Source organism: Zootoca vivipara, chromosome 5, assembly GCF_963506605.1.
Source record: "Zootoca vivipara chromosome 5, rZooViv1.1, whole genome shotgun sequence".
In the NCBI taxonomy this organism is placed as follows: Eukaryota; Metazoa; Chordata; class Lepidosauria; order Squamata; family Lacertidae; genus Zootoca; species Zootoca vivipara.
The window spans coordinates 72,107,468-72,128,032 of record NC_083280.1 but is presented as its reverse complement, the minus strand read 5'-3'; the positions used below and the strand labels follow the sequence as shown (position 1 = coordinate 72,128,032).

Here is a 20,565-nt window from a genome sequence, read left to right as displayed (position 1 = left end):
GGAAGACAGGATACATACAAATAGATGTATTTGGTGGAATTAAGGAAGGGAAGGGACTGGCTCTGCGTGGAGTAGAAAGTACGGTAAGTTAATAATTATCTGCTTTCGCCACATTCATCTTTGTGCCTCTGCCATGCCCATTTTACCATGCATCCCTTGGCCAGAAAAGGCATATTCCTGTACTAGGGAGTTCTCAAATTTGAGTAACTTGGGAACAGTTGACAACTGGAAACATCATTTTCCCACTAGTTCTTAGGTTTCAACTTGTGTGTTTGTGGGCGTAGACATTCAGTCTTTATGTATGATTGAAGAGAGATGTTTGAGATTTGTGTATGGTGTTTATTATTTTTGTTGTTACTTTGGCTCCAGCCCAGTGGCATCAACAGATCCCTCAGCCAATAAAGATTCGCCCTGGTGGCACCCGATATGCAAATCTCTCGGGGCAAGGACTCGACATTTTTTCTGCTTTCTCTACTGTTGAGAATCCAGTGAGGTTTTCGTCACCATCCCAGCCTGTGGTAGAAAGTGAAGAACTTTAAAAACCTCCGATTCCAATCTTACCTGCAAAAAAACAACCACCACTCCGTAACTAGAACTGTGAAAAAGAATGGAAGGTACAAGCCAGGAGGCTCAAGGTTTACAAGCAACTTGTATTTGTTGAGTAACTGTAGAGTTGCTGCAATTCCTGTGAGTAACATACTGTACAAGATCTTAGTTCAGCATTGTACTGTGGGGTCACTGTAGCACTGAATGCACTGCGGCAAGTTCAGTGCTCTGTTGTTAGCTGCCTCCCCTCATAATACTTGGGAGCGGGAAGAGTTTTAAGCTGTTAAGAGAAAAAGCTCTGCCCACTTTTTCTGCTTGAATTAAAAAACAAACTACTGTACCTTAAACACATAATGGTAAAGGTTTTGGATGTCCAGCTGAACACGACCAGGAGAAATATTGACATTGTGAGAATTCTGAAAGAGGGTAAGCTGCATGACTTTGAATATAATACTTAAAAGGCGACTGACAGTCACAAAGCACAAGTCAAATGCCAGCAAAAAAATTGAAATGAATCGTGAAATATTTGTTCAGGAGGAGTACACAATTACATCAATAAGAGATTTGGTGAATGCAGATAGGTGTAGCATTTCAAAAATACAGCAGAACATTTTAAAAAATGTTGTGGGCTTATGTTCCATGAATTTATGTACTCATGGTGTATCAAATCCTAATGGAAAAAACACCATGCATATAGTTTGGATGTTAACATGTGCAATTAAACAGCTTACATCCTACAAAACACACATTATATAGACACCACAGCTACCATTGCTATATGCATTTTGAAGTGTGCTTACTAGTTCTTTTCTCATTTTAGGAATTCCCTAATTTGAAACAAAAATAAATGGCATACAGGTTATTTTTGTTTCATTGTGATATGAATTCCTTTCTCAGCCGGAGGTTTGGATAATTGTGTGTATACAGTGGAAGGATGCCAGCCTAATACTTTGCAAATGGACCTATAACTACCTGACATTTGGAGATGGACATAACTGAGTTCCACCTGACCATCCTACTTCCTTCCCCGCCCCTTCACTTTGGACACGCACTGATGAGAAAATACTTCTACAGATATGCTATACTAAACAAAATATTGCCCATTTCAATCAAATCAATTTGTTTCATTTTGGATACCAGTAGAGCTCCAAGTTTTCAAAGAGGTAATTATGCATCTGATTATAGGGCAAAACTTTAGCATTTTTGGTAAAATGGCCCACCTGCACCCAGAAAAAACAATTGTTATTTGCCTGTAGCAGAATGAACACACACAAAAGCTATTTATGAGAGAGAGGTATTTACTAATACATCTCATTAACCAGTTTAGAATACTGAATAAAACAGAAATGCTGTTAAACAAAATCTCGATTAAAGCTAGGGATATGTGTTAGCATTTTCTTAATGTTTAAGCTATTGCTCACGTGTGTGGTTCCAATTTTATTGCTAAGGGATTATTCTGTTGCCATCAGGTCTGCCAAAGACCCCCATAAAGCACAAAAGATTGCTGTATTAATAGTAGAGAATAGCCACTTCACTGTATCATCTCCATACAGGCCAAACCCTTCCATGAAATAGAATTAAATTATAATTCAAACCAAGAGCCTGAGAATTTTCTACTATTGCACTAGTGATAAGCACCTGCACCCATTATACACACATGACCCGAGATCACTAGCTTTTTTCCCTGAAGAATCGTCAAGCTCATGAAAGTCTGCCAGAGATTCAATGTTTAAAAATATAGACAGGAGAAGGGAGATATGCTAAGACTTTTATAACATGAGCAAGGTGCAATAAATGGTGGGTTGCTGTTTCAAGAACAAAGGAATACTATGATTTACTGTATGTTAACAGCAGAGAAGTCTCTTAGGCAGTGCTTTTCTTCTAGGGAAAAAGGGTGTTGGTACTGTGTAACCTTGAGTACCCCCAGTTTTCCCCAGGAATAAGCACTGCTCTCAGGACACATAAATGTTACAGCAAATGTCCAAAGTTTGGTTAAAGTTTAGAGGTATTCACCTACCGTGTTCCATCAGTGCAAGAATTTGTACTTGTGTGGCAGGACTTTCTGCCCTCTCCCTTCCCTTAAGATTTAGGAGTTGGACGGGGTTCCATTGTGCAAGCAGAAATCCCTGCACTGATGGAACATTCACTTAACACTATGTTGAATTCCACCCTTTCTATTCATGTGTAAATGTTCCAGACAATAGCTGTGCCCAACCTGAAAACTCAGATGCAGCCAACTGCCAATTTACCCAGGGGTTACGTTCTAAGCAGTGCACTTTTTCTAGAAAAAGAGGTGCCAGAACTCACCATTAATGCCTCCCTTGTTCTCTTATAATGGCAATGGCGCCCACCTGAGGTGCTGGAACTGAGTTCCAGCTGAAAATAAACCCTGGTTCTGAGGTACTGCAAGCGTCACTGAAATTGTGTATATTTGAAACACCATTGGAAAAGCCTGCAAACACCATCTAAACCTCTGGAAATGCTTGAACAACTCTTTACAAAACAGCAACACTTACCAGACACCAAACTCCATCACCATCGCTCCCTTCAAACCTCCTTTCTCAAACTCCAGCTCTCCACAGGCATCAGCCATCAGTATAAGGGCTCCTGGAATTGCAGTTGTAAAGGCTCCTGGAATTCCTAGGTGCTGTTTTCATGCCTTTTGCCTTTTCTGGGCTCTTTAAGGGCTGTTTTTTCCATTTTAAAAGTCACTTCCAGGTTCAGCACGATGTGTGCATGTATAGTTGCGCATCAGTTCGATGTACGTAAACTGGGAGTTGCCTGTATACACCAATGAATATTAAAAATTACCTATGTGATTGGCAGCATTCACTGGTTGTGTATATCTGAAAAACCCAAGACATATAAATATTTCTGAAAATTATAGACATTACTTAGGATTGTCAGTGTCCATGTGTGAATGTCAACGTTCAGTGAATTTTGTTACAACAACTAATTTAATTATAGTTGATTTCAATGGATTTTAGTCATGACTGACTGTTGTTGATCCCACACCCAAACCTCCCAGACTAGTAGCTGTGTTAGGTATGTTGCAGTAAAAACAACCAAGAGTTTTGTGGCATATATATATATATATATATATATATATATATATATATATATAATTTTATGGCATAATCTTCCATTGTCTACAGTCTACCCCAGCAGATACATGAAGCTTTATCTTGAGATATGTACACATATACACACACCTTGTGGGGGAGGGGATTATAAGGAGTGAGGTCAGAGGAAAATTAAGTACATAAAGAACAGAGACGGTGATAATTTACGAAACAGTTGTTGATAAAATAGGCACCCTGGAATTAGGTCAGCCAATTAACACATGAAATGTAATAATAGTAATAAATACCTTTGTCCCATTTCAAGTCGCAGTTGATAGCATTGAAGCTGCAGTTTAATTTTAATTCAGTGGTTTCACATTGCAGTCTTCCTACAAAGCTCTTTTCTTTTTTCTTTTTTCTTAAACAGCCATATTAATGGCAGTTTTACAATATTTTATACAACAACTTTTGATTCTGTGATATCAGTTGTGTGGATAACATATGAAAAGATAGTTGCAGTCACTTGCGGTATATACCGGTAGCCAAAATGCAAAACATATACTCTGCCAGAGTTTTCTTCTGCAATATTGTTTGAGCTCTTTTCCCCCTTCATTTCATTGAACAGAAGCCAAACTGCCTTTGCACTTTTGGCTTATGCAACAAAAGTTGTACCTGCAAAATGACAGAATTTTCATAACAACAAAATAAATCTTTTTAAATACCCACTTAAATCTTTTAAATACCCACTCAGGACTCGGGTAGTTCAATAAAATTTAACAACCCTAAAATGAGCAGAGGTTTTTTAATTGAGCTTTTCAAAATTCATTTATTTATAAATGTATTTTGTTCCTTTCTGAGCTTGGCTAAGACAATACAAACTTTGCAAAGCCGAAAAAGACATCCCCAGAATCAGCATATAGTGTAGGAGAACACTATTAAACCAGAAAGCTGCTTCCTGTCCTTTGAAACTATTTAAAATATAGCTGCTCAAATTTCTGTGTGAGTTCCAGCAGAGAGCAGCGTCGAAAGCACAACACTGAGGGTGCGCTGCAGGAATGTTAATAATGAAGGCTTTGAACATTCACCAACTCAAATATTTAGTATTGGGAAACAAACAACCCTGTGTGGTTCTCATATGTAGGCAAAACATGAACATACCTAGCAGCATTGATATCCTCATATTTTAGAATGACTGAAAATACTTTTTTTTAATTATGTCAACTGACCAATGTCTGCTTCAAAATATGTTGGAAACTTGCTTTGAGTCAGAGAAATGTGATGTGTAATACAAATTGTGGATTTTCTTTTTAATAAGCTGCACCAGAAGGATTTAAACACAGTTCTCCAAGAAGTGTTCTCATATCCTCTGTAAACTGTAACTGAGTTAATATGACAAAGAAAAGCTAACAAAACTTTATAGCTGTTAAATTAAATTCTGCACAAGCCGGTGGCCTTACAGTCTACCAATTTGGAGTTGTTACATTTCCATTAAAATGGGTTTTTATCTTCATGATATGTGAAGGTGCATACCTTCACTAGGAAAAAAGGGGGGAATAAATGTTGCAATTTTAAATAATATTTTAAATGCATATAAAGGAAATGTCAGAATGTTCAGCAAATGTATTTTCCCTCCTCCATGAAATAAATGCTTCAGAGTTGCATTGTGTATCTCTTTGACTGGCATGTGACTTGAAATTCCATATGAACAATCTGGGTAAGATTTGGCACAAAACATTTTTTTCCTCACTGAGCAAGCAAGAGCCATGCACAGAACCAGATTAATATGTTTGATCAGCACCCAATGCCATTGCTGTATCAGCAACGACAAGTGCTGTAGAGATCAGGTGCACATCTGAATGAGAGGCATTCCAGTAGGCTGATTCGGATCCCATTGTTCATCTTGCTGTGTGTCACTCAGAAAAGGGGGGGTTGTACTGAAAGCCAGGAAAAGGGCACTTGATCACATTTGCCTGCTGCTGAACTTAATCAGTTAAGGCCCAATGTGTTTCTCCCCCTCCCCCTCAACAATATACAAGTTGATAAAGAGCAGCAAAACATATGAGGATTTATATTTTAAATTGCCACTGCACCTTGGCTATGTCCGCTGCATTCATATTTTAGCATGTGACAAAATCTGTATCAATGCTTTTCTGTAAAATCCTGGTGCCAGTAAGCAAATATTAGCTACGCTTTTAGCAGCAGTATTCAGGTCTTGTGAACAACAGCAATTAAACAATCTTTTGAATAGCTACAAGTCTTCGCATGGGGAAAGGTTAAAGTTTTGGGATTCCTCCCCCACTAATAGTGCTGAAGGCATGTCACCCATGGTGTGCATTTCTCCCACTCATTAGAAGGATCTCTGGTAAATACATTTTGGGTGCTTTTGCAAGCGCTTAATGGACAGACCAAAGTCCTGGGAAAGGGAAGGAAAGCTATAGAGGGGGTGTTTTCTGGCCACCCATTCTGAGTAATGGATACCATTATGTGGCTCCATGCATACCAGACAACATCTCCCAACAAGGTACAAGCCATAGAGGACACAAACTCTTTGCAATTGGTGACAATAATGGAGGAACGTTTTCAACTGGTAGTAAGCAAACCATACTTAAAATGTGGGGGTGAGAGAGGGAATCCCTCACAAGCCTTTTGAATATTCTTAGAAGAGCTTTAGTGTTTCACTAATAAGCTATTCTTTATTGCAGTAGCATGGCCACATTTTGGGAGATTAAAATCTAGTATTCTTGTAGGCAAAGGCAACTGTGTTAAATCTGAGTTACATTTTATGTTATGCACCGACATTTGGACATGAACCAGCCAAAGTAAAACACTTAATGAGGTTGCACTTAATGCATGGACCTTTTAAACGTCTTCTCGTTAGAAAGATTACTCACTATCATGTTATCAGAAATGATACAGGCACCCGATTCCTCTCCCCCCCCAGCAAACAGCTTTTTGTGCGGCAGAAAAGGTTGAGGGTTGTAGCCAGCCAAGTTTTACTCAGAGTAGACCCACTGAAATCAAGACCTTGGGTAGTCATGGCCATTCATTTCAACATAGAACTAGGTAACATTGACCACAACCCTAAATGCCATCAATGTCTACGCCACTTTCCAGATCAAATCAGCAGACTCCTATTGGCTGCATGTAGACTGTGTGCACGCCTGTTTGCTCTGCATCCAGAGAACTCCCACTGCTTTGGGAAGCCTTAGTCCCAATCTATTCTGCCTTTTCTTATGAAATACTGTGTTTCATACTGTGTTCAGCTTCAATCTGAATTGAGAAAAAGAACAGTTCATCCGTGTTTTAAGCTGGTGATACTTCACAGCCTTAGAATAATAATATATTTTTTAAGAAAACTCAGTAAAGTCACCACAGACTTCCAAGCCTAGTGTGTGATTAATTTTGCCCCACGGTGTCAGATGGGGAGCAACCCACTGATTGAATCTCCCACATAGAACTTTTACATAAATACACAGCACCAGGGATTCCAGCCACTGGGGCCCTGTGAAATATCCCACCCACTGCATAAGAACAAATATTGGCAGTGTATATTATGAACTTGATGGAAAGCAGATTTCTCCCCTAAAGGTCTTGATACCCCTCTTTCTCCACACCACTTGATAAACCACCTGCTTCCCTGACTTCAATATTTTCAGCCTACTGCTAACACCATAAATGACTGGAAAATATTTCACCAAAAAAAAATCAGAATATTGGTCATGATATTGGCATATCACATCCCACTGACAAGCATTGATGGAAAGAGTTTCCCTGCTGGCTCAATGCTAAAGTACAAGGCAAGGCACATGGCTGTTCATTCTGAGTGTATGAAAGAAAAAGGCAAAGAAAGATAGATTTTACACAGGCTTTCTTTTGCTGCTTGCTCAATTCAAACTCAATACATGCCTGGCTACAACAGTGGTATAATACAGCATATTGGAAAATGAAACCAGTTCAAAGGTTGTTTATAATGAGATGTGTTGTTGTGTCCCCTGATCCCAAGGCATGAGAAATAAAACCAGCCTTATATTGAACATTTTGCTGTTGTTACATTAACTATCCAAATTCCAAAAGTAGTAGTCACAGCAGTTCCTTTACTGGGTACATATAATTCCCACTACAGGAACCTACTTCTTTTAAAATGTAAGAACATTTCGTACAAGAGAAAACCATGTTTATTTGTAGTTTAGTTTACAAAATTTCTTATGGCTTCAAGGAAACAGAACAATGTAAAAAAATACAGAATCAGCATAACCTACCAACTCTAAAGTCTAGGTCTCTATTCTCATGCAATTATTTTATCATAATGTCATTATCACATGAACTAATCTGATTTTACAGTCAGCACAGCGGAACATCTAAGCATTCCATAAACACTACTTGAAACTAGCTCTATTTCGAGCATACACCAGAGAAGTGGTAAGTTGTAGATGAGTTAAACCTACACAATTTGGTCTCAAAGAGCCTGTTATGGCAAACTTACAAAGTTTAAGTTGCTTCTCTGAGGACTAAACAGCATACTTTCTGTTTTCTATTTTAAGATACACAATTAAATCAGGAAACAAAAATGCATCCTCAAAGTAGGAATTAATGAAGCATCGGAAAATGTTCCAAATCAATTTGTTCCAGTGAGCTCAGTGCGTTGCAAGCAAAGAACAAGGCTACAACAACCAAATATTACCTTATGCAGCTGTTTTAAGTTCCTGTTCTCAAATACTTTTACACAAAAGACCAAGCGGGCCTTTGCAAGTCCACAGTGATTTCTTTATTGCCCATTTAGTAGTGGTCTGGCTGGAAACTGAAAAGTCTCTGCGCATAAGGGTCTGTTTCAGCGGCCACCTTCTGCCCTGTGTAAGCGTGGCAACTCTCCTGGTGGAAATGCTCACAGTGAAAGTTAATCCAGCCTTTCTCTGCACTGTATATCTCGGCTTCAGTGAGGATCCTCGTCAAGGCCATAATGTAACTCAGGGCCATCTGAAGCGTCTCATATTTGGACAGCTTTTTGTCTTGCCCCCACTGGGGGACCACTTTGCGTAGGCGGTCGAAGGCAGTGTTGAGCCCTTGCATTCTTCTCCTTTCCCTGGCATTAGCAGCCAGCCTGCGCTTGGCAGTGCTCTCCACGCGCTCAGAGCCACACTTTGCTGCACAGACTGTTCCGTTTCGGCACTGGAGGTCTGTTTCCAAGCCAGCATCCATGCTGCTATTCAGTTTGCAGGGTTTCATGTGGGATGCTTTTGCAAATAAACAAATTAATGAACCTCAGCTAATAAATGTGTTGGTAGACAGAAAGCTTTTGCTACGATTCTGCTTTTCCGTTTCCGTTTTAAAAAGAATAAGAAAAAACCCAGCTTCACCTGGAGTTCAAGAAGATGGACTTTTTTGGAAAAGCAACATCTCCCCACACTTGCAAAACAATACTGATGCTTAAAATTGTTCCTTCACCTTCAGATTAAAGACTGAAATCAGGAGTGCACATGACAATTAATTGGATGTTTTTATTTGTCTTCATTTCATTCCATTTGGTAATGACAGGGGAACAAATCGCATCGCTGGTCTCAAAAGTTCAGGTTTCAAATGGACCAAAAAAAGGAGGAGTCGTCCTTTTAATCCAAAAAAAGTTTCAATGGACAGGAAAAATAAATAAAAATCTATTCCAATTGACTACTGTAGCAATGGGCAGAGAGGAATAAAGTCTTTGTGATTCTTCAAGTGATGCTGTCTTACGTGGACGCTAAGACAGACAGAGAGAAACCCTCTTGCTACCTCCTCGGTTGCTAGTGTTGGTCAGTGAGCCTACATAACAAGCAAGTGAAGTCTTTATAGAAGCACTAGCAAAAGCTGAACAGGTGGCAGCAGGTGGGTGGGCGGCCCTGTGTTTCCATCCCAGCACCTTCCCACCCTGGGAACAAAACAAAAAAAAAACCTCCAACAAAATCCTGACATTGCAGGCTTCATATTTTCAACAGACTTTTCGTCTCCCAAAGCCATGTCTGTCCAGCACTAACAACTTGCCATCTGGACTAGTGTCTGGCTGGCCCCACAAGAATCACGACAGCTAAGCAAAAGGTCTTTTCAATGAATAACCTTCTGCAGCTCAGCAGAAACCTTTCCTGACACATCACAGCATTGAGTCTGAATTTGCTTGAAAGTGCTTGGTTGGGAGAAGAAGCTGCTGCTAATAAGGATATCTAAGCCCAAGAGGAAGAGAATTTGCAAACAGCTTTAAAGGAGTACACAAACCTAACTGCAAAGTGAAGCATGTTGGGCATATGGCAGAGTTAGGGATTTTCCCAATTGCCACAGTGAGAAGTATAATATTTCATAAAGCACCAATGAACCTCAGTGTGTGTGTGTGTGTGTGTGTGTGTGTGTGTGTGTGTGTGTGTGTACGTGTGTGTGCGGTTATATAAATTTGAACTGAACTTTACATATTTATATTATTCAAATTATTTAAAAAATGATTTAGAAATCCACCTTACAGTTACCTAAGGATGCATACCTCAGATTTCATATAAATATACAATGTTGACCTCCAGCAAAAATATATAGAAACACCCTCTTCATATCTATGTCAAACAGCCAGATCAACATCAAGCATAGTATTGACTTGTAAGCCTGCTTCATGCATAATAAAGAAGTCTGTCAAACAAAAGACTAATGACAAGAAACACTGACAATGAAATTATTGAATTATCATATGTTAACTTTTTAGGCTAGTTATTATACGTATAAAGGGTGAAGAATATTTTTTGTAACTTATTTTAGTTTTATTGTGAGGATGTTTCCTCCCCACACCTTTCAAATATTTTCGCCTCCAAACGTGTTGTGTGTTACAAAGCAAAGCAACAATGTTTTATATATATTTTCAGACTAATTAAATTGTTACCGAGTATTTATGGACGAGTCATCTTTTCATTCAGACTTGTAACACGACATTTTGATCTAAAACTGTAGAGCAATTGTTCCCACTATGACTCCAAAACATCATGTGGTTGCAAACAGTTGATTAATCCTTCACAGAGGCAATGACAATGAATGAAGTTGAATAATCTGAAAACAATAGGATGCAATTGAGCATTAGTAGACTCTAGCATGACAGATGTTGAACCTAGTCTGTTAGGCACCGTCACTCTGCTCCTAATATTCTGCATCCTAAATGGTGTAGTTAATATGGGCACCCGACCACCCCCATTATTTCATTAGCAAAATGTCTGGTACATTTTCAATTTTTAAAGAACTGTATTATGTTCTCGTTCCAGCAAGATCATTACTTGTTCTTTCAACTGTGCACTGATTGTTATTCCCTCCATCATTTGCTTTCCTAACAACCATTTGTGATTTAGATATAAACAGATGGAAAATATAATTTAAGATTGTCATGAAGCTGTTCATTTCCACCCCGGAGCATCAGATCTGTACTTAAATTCCAGCGAACATTCAAACTGGATATATGCACAAATTTTTCACAAATAGTTATAGCTGCACAAAGGTTTGTAAACTGAGCAATCACATTATTACCACATTTGGAACTGAAACTTAAACATGGCCCCTTTCTTATGGCTAATAAAACTGCAATTGAGTCTCATTTACAACCCTGTGGTTTGCTTTATTTGGCTCATCTTTCAAAATCATTTATTCACTGTGGTTTTTTGTAAAAGCACATGCTAGGCTACTAGATCAAATCAGTGCTTATTGGAAACAAGAACCACTACTCAAAAATAGGCTGCAGGTCTGTTAATAACTGCTTGCTTGCTGGTATGTGACACTTCATAAACAAAGTTAAGCCAAGAAAGAAAGATAGGTCCTTGTCCCCAGAGCTTGGAGTCAAAATTTCAACAGTGGGGTAAACAACAAAGAGCGCAGGGGTTAGGATTGTGAAATTAAAGTGTAACAGACAGCGGATATAAGCAAATATAGTTTCATCTTATGATTCAGCTTGTTGTTGTTGTTTAGTCGTTTAGTCATGTCTGACTCTTCGTGACCCCATGGACTAGAGCACGCCAGGCACTCCTGTCTTGCACTGCCTCCCGCAGTTTGGTCAGACGCATGTTGGTAGCTTCGAGAACACTGTCCAACCTTCTCATCCTCTGTCGTCCCCTTCTCCTTGTGCCCTCCATATTTCCCAACATCAGGGTCTTTTCCATGGAGTCTTCTCTTCACATGAGGTGGCCAAAGTATTGGAGCCTCAGCTTCACGATCTGTCCTTCCAGTGAGCACTCAGGGCTGATTTCCTTCAGAATGGATAGGTTTGATCTTCTTGCAGTCCATGGGACTTTCAATGGTCTCCTCCAGCACCATAATTCAAAAGCATCAATACTTCGGCGATCAGCCCTCTTTATGGTCCAGTTCTCACTTCCATACATCACTACTGGGAAAACCATAGCTTTAACTATACGGACCTTTGTTGACAAGGTAATGTCTCTGCTTTTTAAGATGCTGTCTAGCTTTGTCATTGCTTTTCTCCCAAGAAGCAGGCATCTTTTAATTTCGTGACTGCTGTCACCATCTGCAGTGATCATGGAACCCAAGAAAGTAAAATCTCTCACTGCCTCCATTTCTTCCCCTTCTATTTGCCAGGAGGTGATGGGACCAGTGGCCATGATCTTAGTTTTTTTGATGTTGAGCTTCAGACCATATTTTGCGCTCTTCTCTTTCACCCTCATTAAAAGGTTCTTTAATTCCTCCTCACTTTCTGCCATCAAGGTTGTGCCATCAGCATATCTGAGGTTGTTGATATTTCTTCCGGCAATCTTAATTCCGGCTTGGGATTCATCCAGTCCAGCCTTTCACATGATGAATTCTGCATATAAGTTAAATAAGCAGGGAGACAATATACAGCCTTGTCGTACTCCTTTCCCAGTTTTGAACCAATCAAAATTGATTCAGCTACACAGCTGCAAATAAAACATTTTAAATGTGTTGTAAAGTGCAATATACAAATGTGACACTAGATGGCAACAGTGAACTGTGCAAAATTCAATGTATTTTTAAAAACGTTTTTTAAAGCATTTTCACAGCGTTTTTTATATGTGTGTAGATACCACCTTACTTAGGAACATAGGAAGCTGCTTTATACTGAGTCAGTTGCTTCTGAGGCCCCTCCGGGATTAGGGGCCCTGAAACTTAAGCTTCATTAGGTCCATAGTAGATCTGCACTTTGACCTTCCACTCGTTGTTGGACTCCATCTCCCCTCAGACCCAATTAAGCATGGCCAATGACCAGGGAAGGTGGGAGTTGTATTCTAGCAACATCTAGAGGGCTACAGGTTCCCGCCACTTGCCTTATATCCAAGATCCAATTTATGATAATAAAAGCAATGTCCTTTAGACCAGTTCTATGTGCCCAATTAGCAAAGGTATAGGGAAGGAGTAGACTTTTGTGCCAGCCTGTTTCCTACTTTGGCTGTTTGGACAAGAAACAGGGAAGGCACCAAAGATATTCCAGATGTATTATAACCAAGTCTATACAAGTAATAATCCAGACTGGCATCCTAAATAGGAATTCCTCCAAGATTTTCATTTATCAAGTGGTAATTCAACAGGATGGGCATGAAATCACATTTTAGCAGGCCAGGTATCTGTAACATCTGTTTTGGGATTATTTTTAGACTTTTTTTAGATGTGTAAATTGTTTTATCATTTGTGCATTTTCTGTCCTGGCAGAGGTGGTTTTAGAGTCACACGACCGGTTCGGCCGCACTGGGCACTGTGCTGCAGGGGTCACCACAAGAATGCTGTAGAACGGAGCGAGAGTGTCAGGGGGTGCTGAATTTTAGTGTTGCACAGAGTATCACTGAAATTTTAGAGCCCAAAATCCACCACTGCTCTTGGGCTCCTGTGGGAGCAACAGTGGGATAAAAATTTAATAAATAAATTGAGATGAAAAAATAAATCCTGCTATGTGGCATGGAGAATTTGATCCTCTGCATTCTTAATTGTTGTTAATTGTGTGCAGTACTAGCATATACCACTTCAGTAGGATGTTATAGACTAGCTCAGGCTTCCTCACCCTCGGTCCTCCAGATGTTTTTGGCCTGCCTACCGGTACAACTCCCATGATCCCTAGCTAGCAGGACCAGTGGTCAGGGATGATGGGAATTGTAGTCTCAAAACATCTGGAGGGCCAAGGTTGAGAGGAAGCCTGGACTAGCTTATCGAGTGGCTGGATGCTCTCCATGGTAAATTACTGCTTGGTGAATGGTGTTCTGTATTCACCTAGCTAAGATTCAGCATCATTAGGCAGCTGTAGCCAATGTGGTGCTTGCTGTATGCTGTTGGACTACCACCCCCATCAACCCCAGCCAGCATAGCCAATGACCAAGGATGATGGGAATTGTTTTGGAAGGCACCACATTGGCTCACCTTCTCGTAAGCAATGTCCTAATCCATTGCTTGGTCTGTCAACTATTCAACTGTCAGAGATGCATTACCATAACTGTATTGTGATGGTGAATGACAGAGGCTTATTATTTTTTAATTCAGGGTTATTTTCTTGTGCTAAAGGGCATAAAATTACAACCTACAACCCAGAGTTTCTCATTGATTTCCAATTGGCACAGCACACCAGATGCTGTTTGGTCTAAGTGCTGCTTTGACCTCCACTAGTGATGTGGGCTGCCTTTCTGCTTTCTAGCATAGCCTTTTCTCAGCAGGGAGGCCCCCACCTTTTACTAAAGGCTTATAGGTTATCCATATGTTCCAGTGGAGTAGTAGCGGGCCTGACTGGAATTACGTTAGAAGTGGCGTCCAGTGTTATGGATGGAGCTGGCCCAGAAGTGATTATAAATGCCCCTGACCTAATTAAATATTTTGCCCCCTGCTGATAAACAAAAGAAAAATGAAGGTGAAAAATAATGACGAAACATGCAATTTCTCTAGGATTTTTAAGTGGCTAGACAATGGCAGCTCTAGGGTCAGTAATGCATGCTTTAAAAGTCTAATGGGGCAAACCAGTGGCACAAATGAGACCTGATTATTTTGTTAAGTTGTTCACAATCAACATTTAGAGCAATTCACAGCTGAGAGAGATTCAAACTATCATTGCAAAACTTAAAAATTTGCTCCGTTATGACTCCTAAAAAAGGAAGGGGGTAAAAATGTCACCATCACTTTCCATACTGTAGTATTTGCTAATCTAGCACATCACTGTGGGACATTTGTTGTCACAGAGAACCAGCATCTTTCTCTTGTGGTGTAATAATGTTTCCCCTTTATACAGCTATGCCATCACAAGCACCCATATATTAAACTCCGTTGGGTGGGGAGAAGTCCTGATTATTTCCTTCCCATGTTCCAAAAACATTTAAAATAAAGAAATTTGGTGTCTTCTGTTTGGTAACTCAATTTCATGAAAGCTCACCACTAGGGAATACAGGGGCCATAGATCACTAGATTACATCAGGTAAGCTGCTCTCGGCCTCAAACTCCCACCTATAATATGGGATGATATGGTTGAGATGATGTATTTGAAGTGTTTAAACATTTAGGACCAGTTTTGGGAAGGAAAATGGTTGGTTGTTATTGCAATTGTTATTTAAAGGAATGGTGAAAGTTACATTGAACACCTCTGAAATTTGTAGCTTGGCCTTAAGAGAAAAACATTTTGCTGCACTTTTCTGTTCAGGATGCCCATCTCCCGTATACTCCATTCTATCCTTCACCTCCCTGGTTTTCCATGTTTATTTTTCAACTGATGCTTACCGAGCATGCTCAATCCTCATTGCTTTGGTGTGTTTTTCTCTTGTGGGGGCAGGGGGAATAGTTCCCCCCCCTTTAATTAATGTTTCTGCAAACCTCAGTCCCCTGCCCCAATGCCCAAATATTCTGAGCTAATTTCTAGCCTAAGTTTGGCTACGTAATTGTCGGCACTTACTGCCTGAGCTTGCCATCAGAATGAGTGGTGATACTGTCTAGCTGAGTTCCACATACAGTACTCCAGAACCAACTGCCCATTGCACAGTCCTGAGCTTTTGGTAAGAGTTAAAAACAAGCCCAAAATCAAAATCCCTAATTAGTCTTCTAGTTAGCAAACATATGAAGATTGCAGTATCCTGGAACAGAATGTTCAGTGCTTTCTGAAGTATCACTTGGTTTAAGATTGATGAAGGGCTGCTGAGGTCAGGTTTGTAAACATAAAACCATCTGCAAACTCTCCTGGGCTAGGACTTGCAGCAGAGTAATTTCAAAAGAGCAGGTGCTCATTCTGAATTTTTTTTTCTGCTGAAATTGTTACTTTATCAAGGCTGTTTCTAGCTAATTATCAAAGGTATCTTGCGGGTGCTTATCAGTGAGGATTTTAATTATGTCATTTTGGTTTTAAAATGCTAAATATGTAGAGTCTCTTAAATTGTGTTGTTGGGTTTTTGGAATGTAACACAGCTCAGACCAACCCAAAGTAGACATTACACATGAATGCAGGCAAGAAGGGGTGTGTGTGTGTGTGTGTGTGTGTGTGTGTGTGTGTGTGTGTGTTTGCAAGAGGGATTCAAGCACATACCAGAATTTTGGGTTTGTGTGGTTAAAGTGGATTAAAGTTCTCTGCTGCCCTAGTGTGACAAATCCACTTTTTGCAGTTTGGAAAGTGACAGGAAAATTGTTTTTATATTTTAACTATATGTTGTCCGGAGGCTTCAATATTAGACCAATAAAGCATCAAGGCCTTTCTTAAATAGTTGTCTATGCATGCAAACAACTTTACTTCCTCATTACCTAGTGAGGGAACAATACTAACCACTCAACCACTTATCCCAAAGTGGATTTCTCCCAAAGTTAATTTCCTTCACAGCAAACTGGTCTACAATGAAATTGTTTAACTATATAAATGTATAAGTTTTTTCCAAATAAAATAAAGATGGATAAGATGACACCTTTGGAATTTAATGATGGTGTAAAGCATCAGGGTATTCTAGGATTCCTCATAAACCTATCAAAGCAGAGGCCCCCAATGTAGGGTCGCCATATTTCAAACAGTGAAAATCCAGACAGAAAAGTTCTTGAGATTTTTTTTTTTGGCCAACCCTAAGATCAGTAATGGTTTGCATATCACATTAAATTACTCGTCTGCTGTCAAAACCTGAGCACTGTACGTGGTTTGCTTGTCTCTAAACCATGTACAGTAGCTAAGGTCTGTTGGTGGTTTACCACTTGTGATTTGGAAAACACAGCAAACCAAGGCTTCGAGTTTCCTTTTCCAGGAACAGCATGGACAATAAAAGGGGGGGAGAGCAAAGTGGTGACTTCTAAACAGTGTGCGCTTGCATGCTACTTGTTTGTGCCCAGCCATAGTTAAAACACATACTGTAGTTGGTGATGTGTGAACACAGTCTATGCATCTGTGTTGCTTGCCCTATTCCATCAGAGTTTGTCCCAACAAAACGCATTGTTCTTTAACATTCTCATAGCAACAACTGCCTCTTTTTCAAAACTAGGTTCTGGGTGGGTATTTTATAATGCCTGTTGACACTTTTATATACTGCTAATTAGGCAAATAAACCAGAACTAGCTTATATCGATTAAACATATTCCTTTTTCCTTTACCAAAGTTTGCAAGGGCAGTGGTTCTACATCACTGCTTTCATGCTTGTTTTTTTTTTTAAGTCCTTGTCAATTGGTCCATACAGCATCTGCTGTGGCAAAATGATTTCATTTTTCATTTTATTGACTTTTCTAACATCAAAATGCAACAGCAACCATTTTGCTTCCTTTCTAGCTGTTGTTTTTTTTTGGCCTATTTTGGTGTCACCTTTAATTTTCATTTCTTTTTTTTTTCCCTGGGAAAATTGTCTTTCTAGCATAAGTTTCCCTGTCACTAGATGGTGAGACAAAGAAATCAGTTCGTTTCTCAACAGTATTTGCCTCAGCTGTCACTAAGCGTCCCTCCTTTTTCTCCGCTACCTCACCCCCTCCCTCCTTTCTGGAAGCTCAGTCTAGCAATGACCTCTTGCTGTGTAGAGATCAGTAGTTTCTTCTTCTTGGTTTTTATTTCCATCACTGACAATCACTATTACTAATTTAGACTTTCCTTTGGTTGATTTTCCTCTTGACTTTCCTCAAGTCCCTCACACTTTCCTCAAGTAGACTGATTATGTAAACAGCTTCATATGGAAAATGTTGGCTTTTCCCTGATTTTGTTTTACATTCTTCCCCAGTGTTCATTTCACTTTTCCGTATCACATTATACTTCGTAAGCCAAAGATTAACTCTTTGCCTTCCCATCAATCTTGCTTTGCAGATGCCCTTCAAACCATTTTGCCTGCTTTTTAGCTAACCATACTTTTAAGCAAAAAGTACCGTAACTCTGGGGTTATCTGGAAGAGATAACTGGCAGGTGTGGGAAAGGTTAAGAACCCCCCCCTTGTCAATTCTCCCCTATAAATCCCCCCTAAATCGACACATTTTTGTTGCCCAGGCCAATTTGGGTTTGGAAACATGTGTTTGCTGAGGTATAATGTGTAGTTTTACTCCTAAGGCTGTTTGTTTTACTTCTCCGTTAGCATTATATTTACTGCTTCTTATCAGCTATTTTGTTATTTCATTCCATTCTGAGCTGTACATTACAACAATTGCAGACAGTAAAGTAACAGTGTGTTGCATGCTCACAATCACAAATTGTAAATTCCCTCTCCACCCTACCAGTATTCTATTACCTTTATGTAAACTGCCCCCAAACACAGAAAATTTCTCAAAACCAATGACTGAGGCAGGCATAGCCACAAAGGAAATAAGATGACCGCTTAAACTCTAAGCTCTGCTCCAAGACCCAGTAAAACAGCTTGGAGCAAAAGCCCCTGCTGCCTAAACCACCACCACACACAAAAAAAATTGAAAAGAGAATGGGTTCAGAAAAGTTGAAAACAAAAGGCCTCACTCCATTCTTCCTGCCTCAAGACAGAAGGCTCACTTCTCAACAAGGACACTAATGAAGTCAAGATGGCATCACCCTCAATAAAGGCCTCTTCCTCACTGGAGAAAGAAATTTGGTATATCTTAAGAGAAGAATTGGCAGCACAAGAAGCAGCTATGAACGAGCTTCTTAAAAATACTCAGAAAGCACTAATGCTTCCAATGGAAATGGTAACTGACAGAACTTAACATGAGGCTTGACTCTCTAACAGAAACTACAGCAACAGAAGAATTAAGCCAAATCCATGACAAAAAAGATCAAAGAACTACAAAAAGAAAATGTATTTGCAACAAGCTTGAAGATGCAGAAAACCAAAATGGAAAAACTAGTTTGTGTTTATGTTGTTTTGAGGAGGGAGTAGAAGAGAGTGACCCTGCACAATTTATTGCCTCATGGTTTAAATCACTGCTCTCAGACCTCATAATCTCCACTAATGATTTTGAATGGGCACACAGAGCACCTGGACCCAAACTGAGGGAGGAGCTCCCTGCCCCATATGATATAGTTGTCTGCTTTGCCTATTACAGAAAGGAGCAAGTGTGGAACAAACTGAGGAACCTCATATCCATAACTTATAAAAAACAGCCCAGTTATGGTGATTCAGGATCTGACTTATGAAACACCAGGGGTGGGGTGGGGGATAAATATGTGCTTGTATGATTAAACTGCAAGAGGCTGGGATTAAATATCATTGGGGCTTCCCCTTCCGTCTTATTGTCATGAGACCATTGACACAGCTCACAGCAACAAATAGACTGGGGGGAAAGAGATTGTCCCGAAGTTGAACCCTTGGCATACCTGGTAGCAAGTCCAAAGTCTGAGGGGGGCAGACCACACAAGCAAAGTCCAGGGTCAATCCAAGTAGCACAGTCTGAAGTCCCAGTCAGGATACAGTCCAGAGACAATCCTTAAAGCACCGTCCCAAAGAGGTCCAGGAGCATCCAAGCCAAGATCCATCAACGTGGGCAGTTGAGCAGACACAGCACCTCAGCTCTGCTTCCCTTTCACACTATGCCTGCTGATTGCAGCACCTGGGCTTGATGAGGCAGGTGACCCTCACCTGTTCTAAGCCTACTGCAGCTGAGGAATCACAATCCTCCTTCCAGAGCTAGTGAGCCCCACTTGGCCAGCTAGAGAGCTGGACTATGAGCCCTTGCCTGCCTCAGCCTCCTAGAGTGCTACTCCCACTGCTCCTTACACCTCACAGCCCATGTACATGGGGACAGGGGCCCCTCTGGCTCTGGTGATGGGTCCTGCTGCTCTGGTGCCTGTGGATTGACCTCCATCCCCTCACCATCCTCCATCCCCTTGTCAGTACTTCCTTCTCCATCCTCTGCTTGCCCTGGTGTGTCCCAGTCACAGCACCCCTTGCCAGGATCCTCTCCCTCCTCCTCGTTTCATGACACAGATCTGCACAACACTATTGGTATTGACTTACCTCTAGAATGGTAGCAGGGAGAGGCAATGGAAGAACAGCACACTGAACTTTCCAATGTAGGTTGGGAGGATGCAAAAAGAAGCAAAAGATCCCACAAACACCTCACACATAACCAGGTATTTTATTTTTGCTGATGGAAAAAACTGTAATGTATTAAAACACATATTGGCAACTAATTAGTATGGTCGGGTCAACACAGTAATATTTCATGGGGAATGAAGTTTCACTGCTCAGAAAACGAGGTCTTCTATTCTTGCCACTCTCAGCAGCCAAAGCCTCGTTCTGCACACAGTTGCATGTTTAATTAGCAGTCCTTCTGTAAGTGTCTGCAATTAGCACCACGATGATTAATAAAATAACCTCTTTAAAGCGCCACTTAGCCAGGAGAAATGCAAAATCAGGGATAATTAATTCATCATTAATAAATCATGGCTGATTAACTAATCTGTTGATTACAAACACATTTAGAGCTCAGACTCCCACCTGAGCTCTCTGCTTCTCTTTTTTTGTTGTTGTCTGCACTACACAGAAATGAACACAAAGAAAAAATAAACTGTACCCAAAAAGCCCAATACAATGAATAAAGAAATCTGCATTAAGCAGCAACTATATTGGTC

General features: G+C 40.2%; 1 protein-coding gene across 9 annotated transcripts in view; it reads left to right on the top strand.

The window, feature by feature from the left end:
• MYPN (myopalladin) overlaps nucleotides 1–20,565 on the top strand; it is an 86,332-nt gene that overhangs the window by 62,882 nt on the left and 2,885 nt on the right. For 8 of the 9 annotated variants that reach the window (XM_035138553.2, XM_035138548.2, XM_035138550.2 and 5 more), the window contains one exon: nucleotides 370–5,269. The exons of the other annotated variant lie outside the window; for it this stretch is intronic. In XM_035138553.2, coding sequence (XP_034994444.2) covers nucleotides 370–539 — 170 coding nt within the window. In that variant the 3' untranslated portion in view covers nucleotides 540–5,269. Of the gene's footprint in view, nucleotides 1–369; nucleotides 5,270–20,565 lie in introns of those variants that run through there. 9 annotated transcript variants of the gene reach the window in all.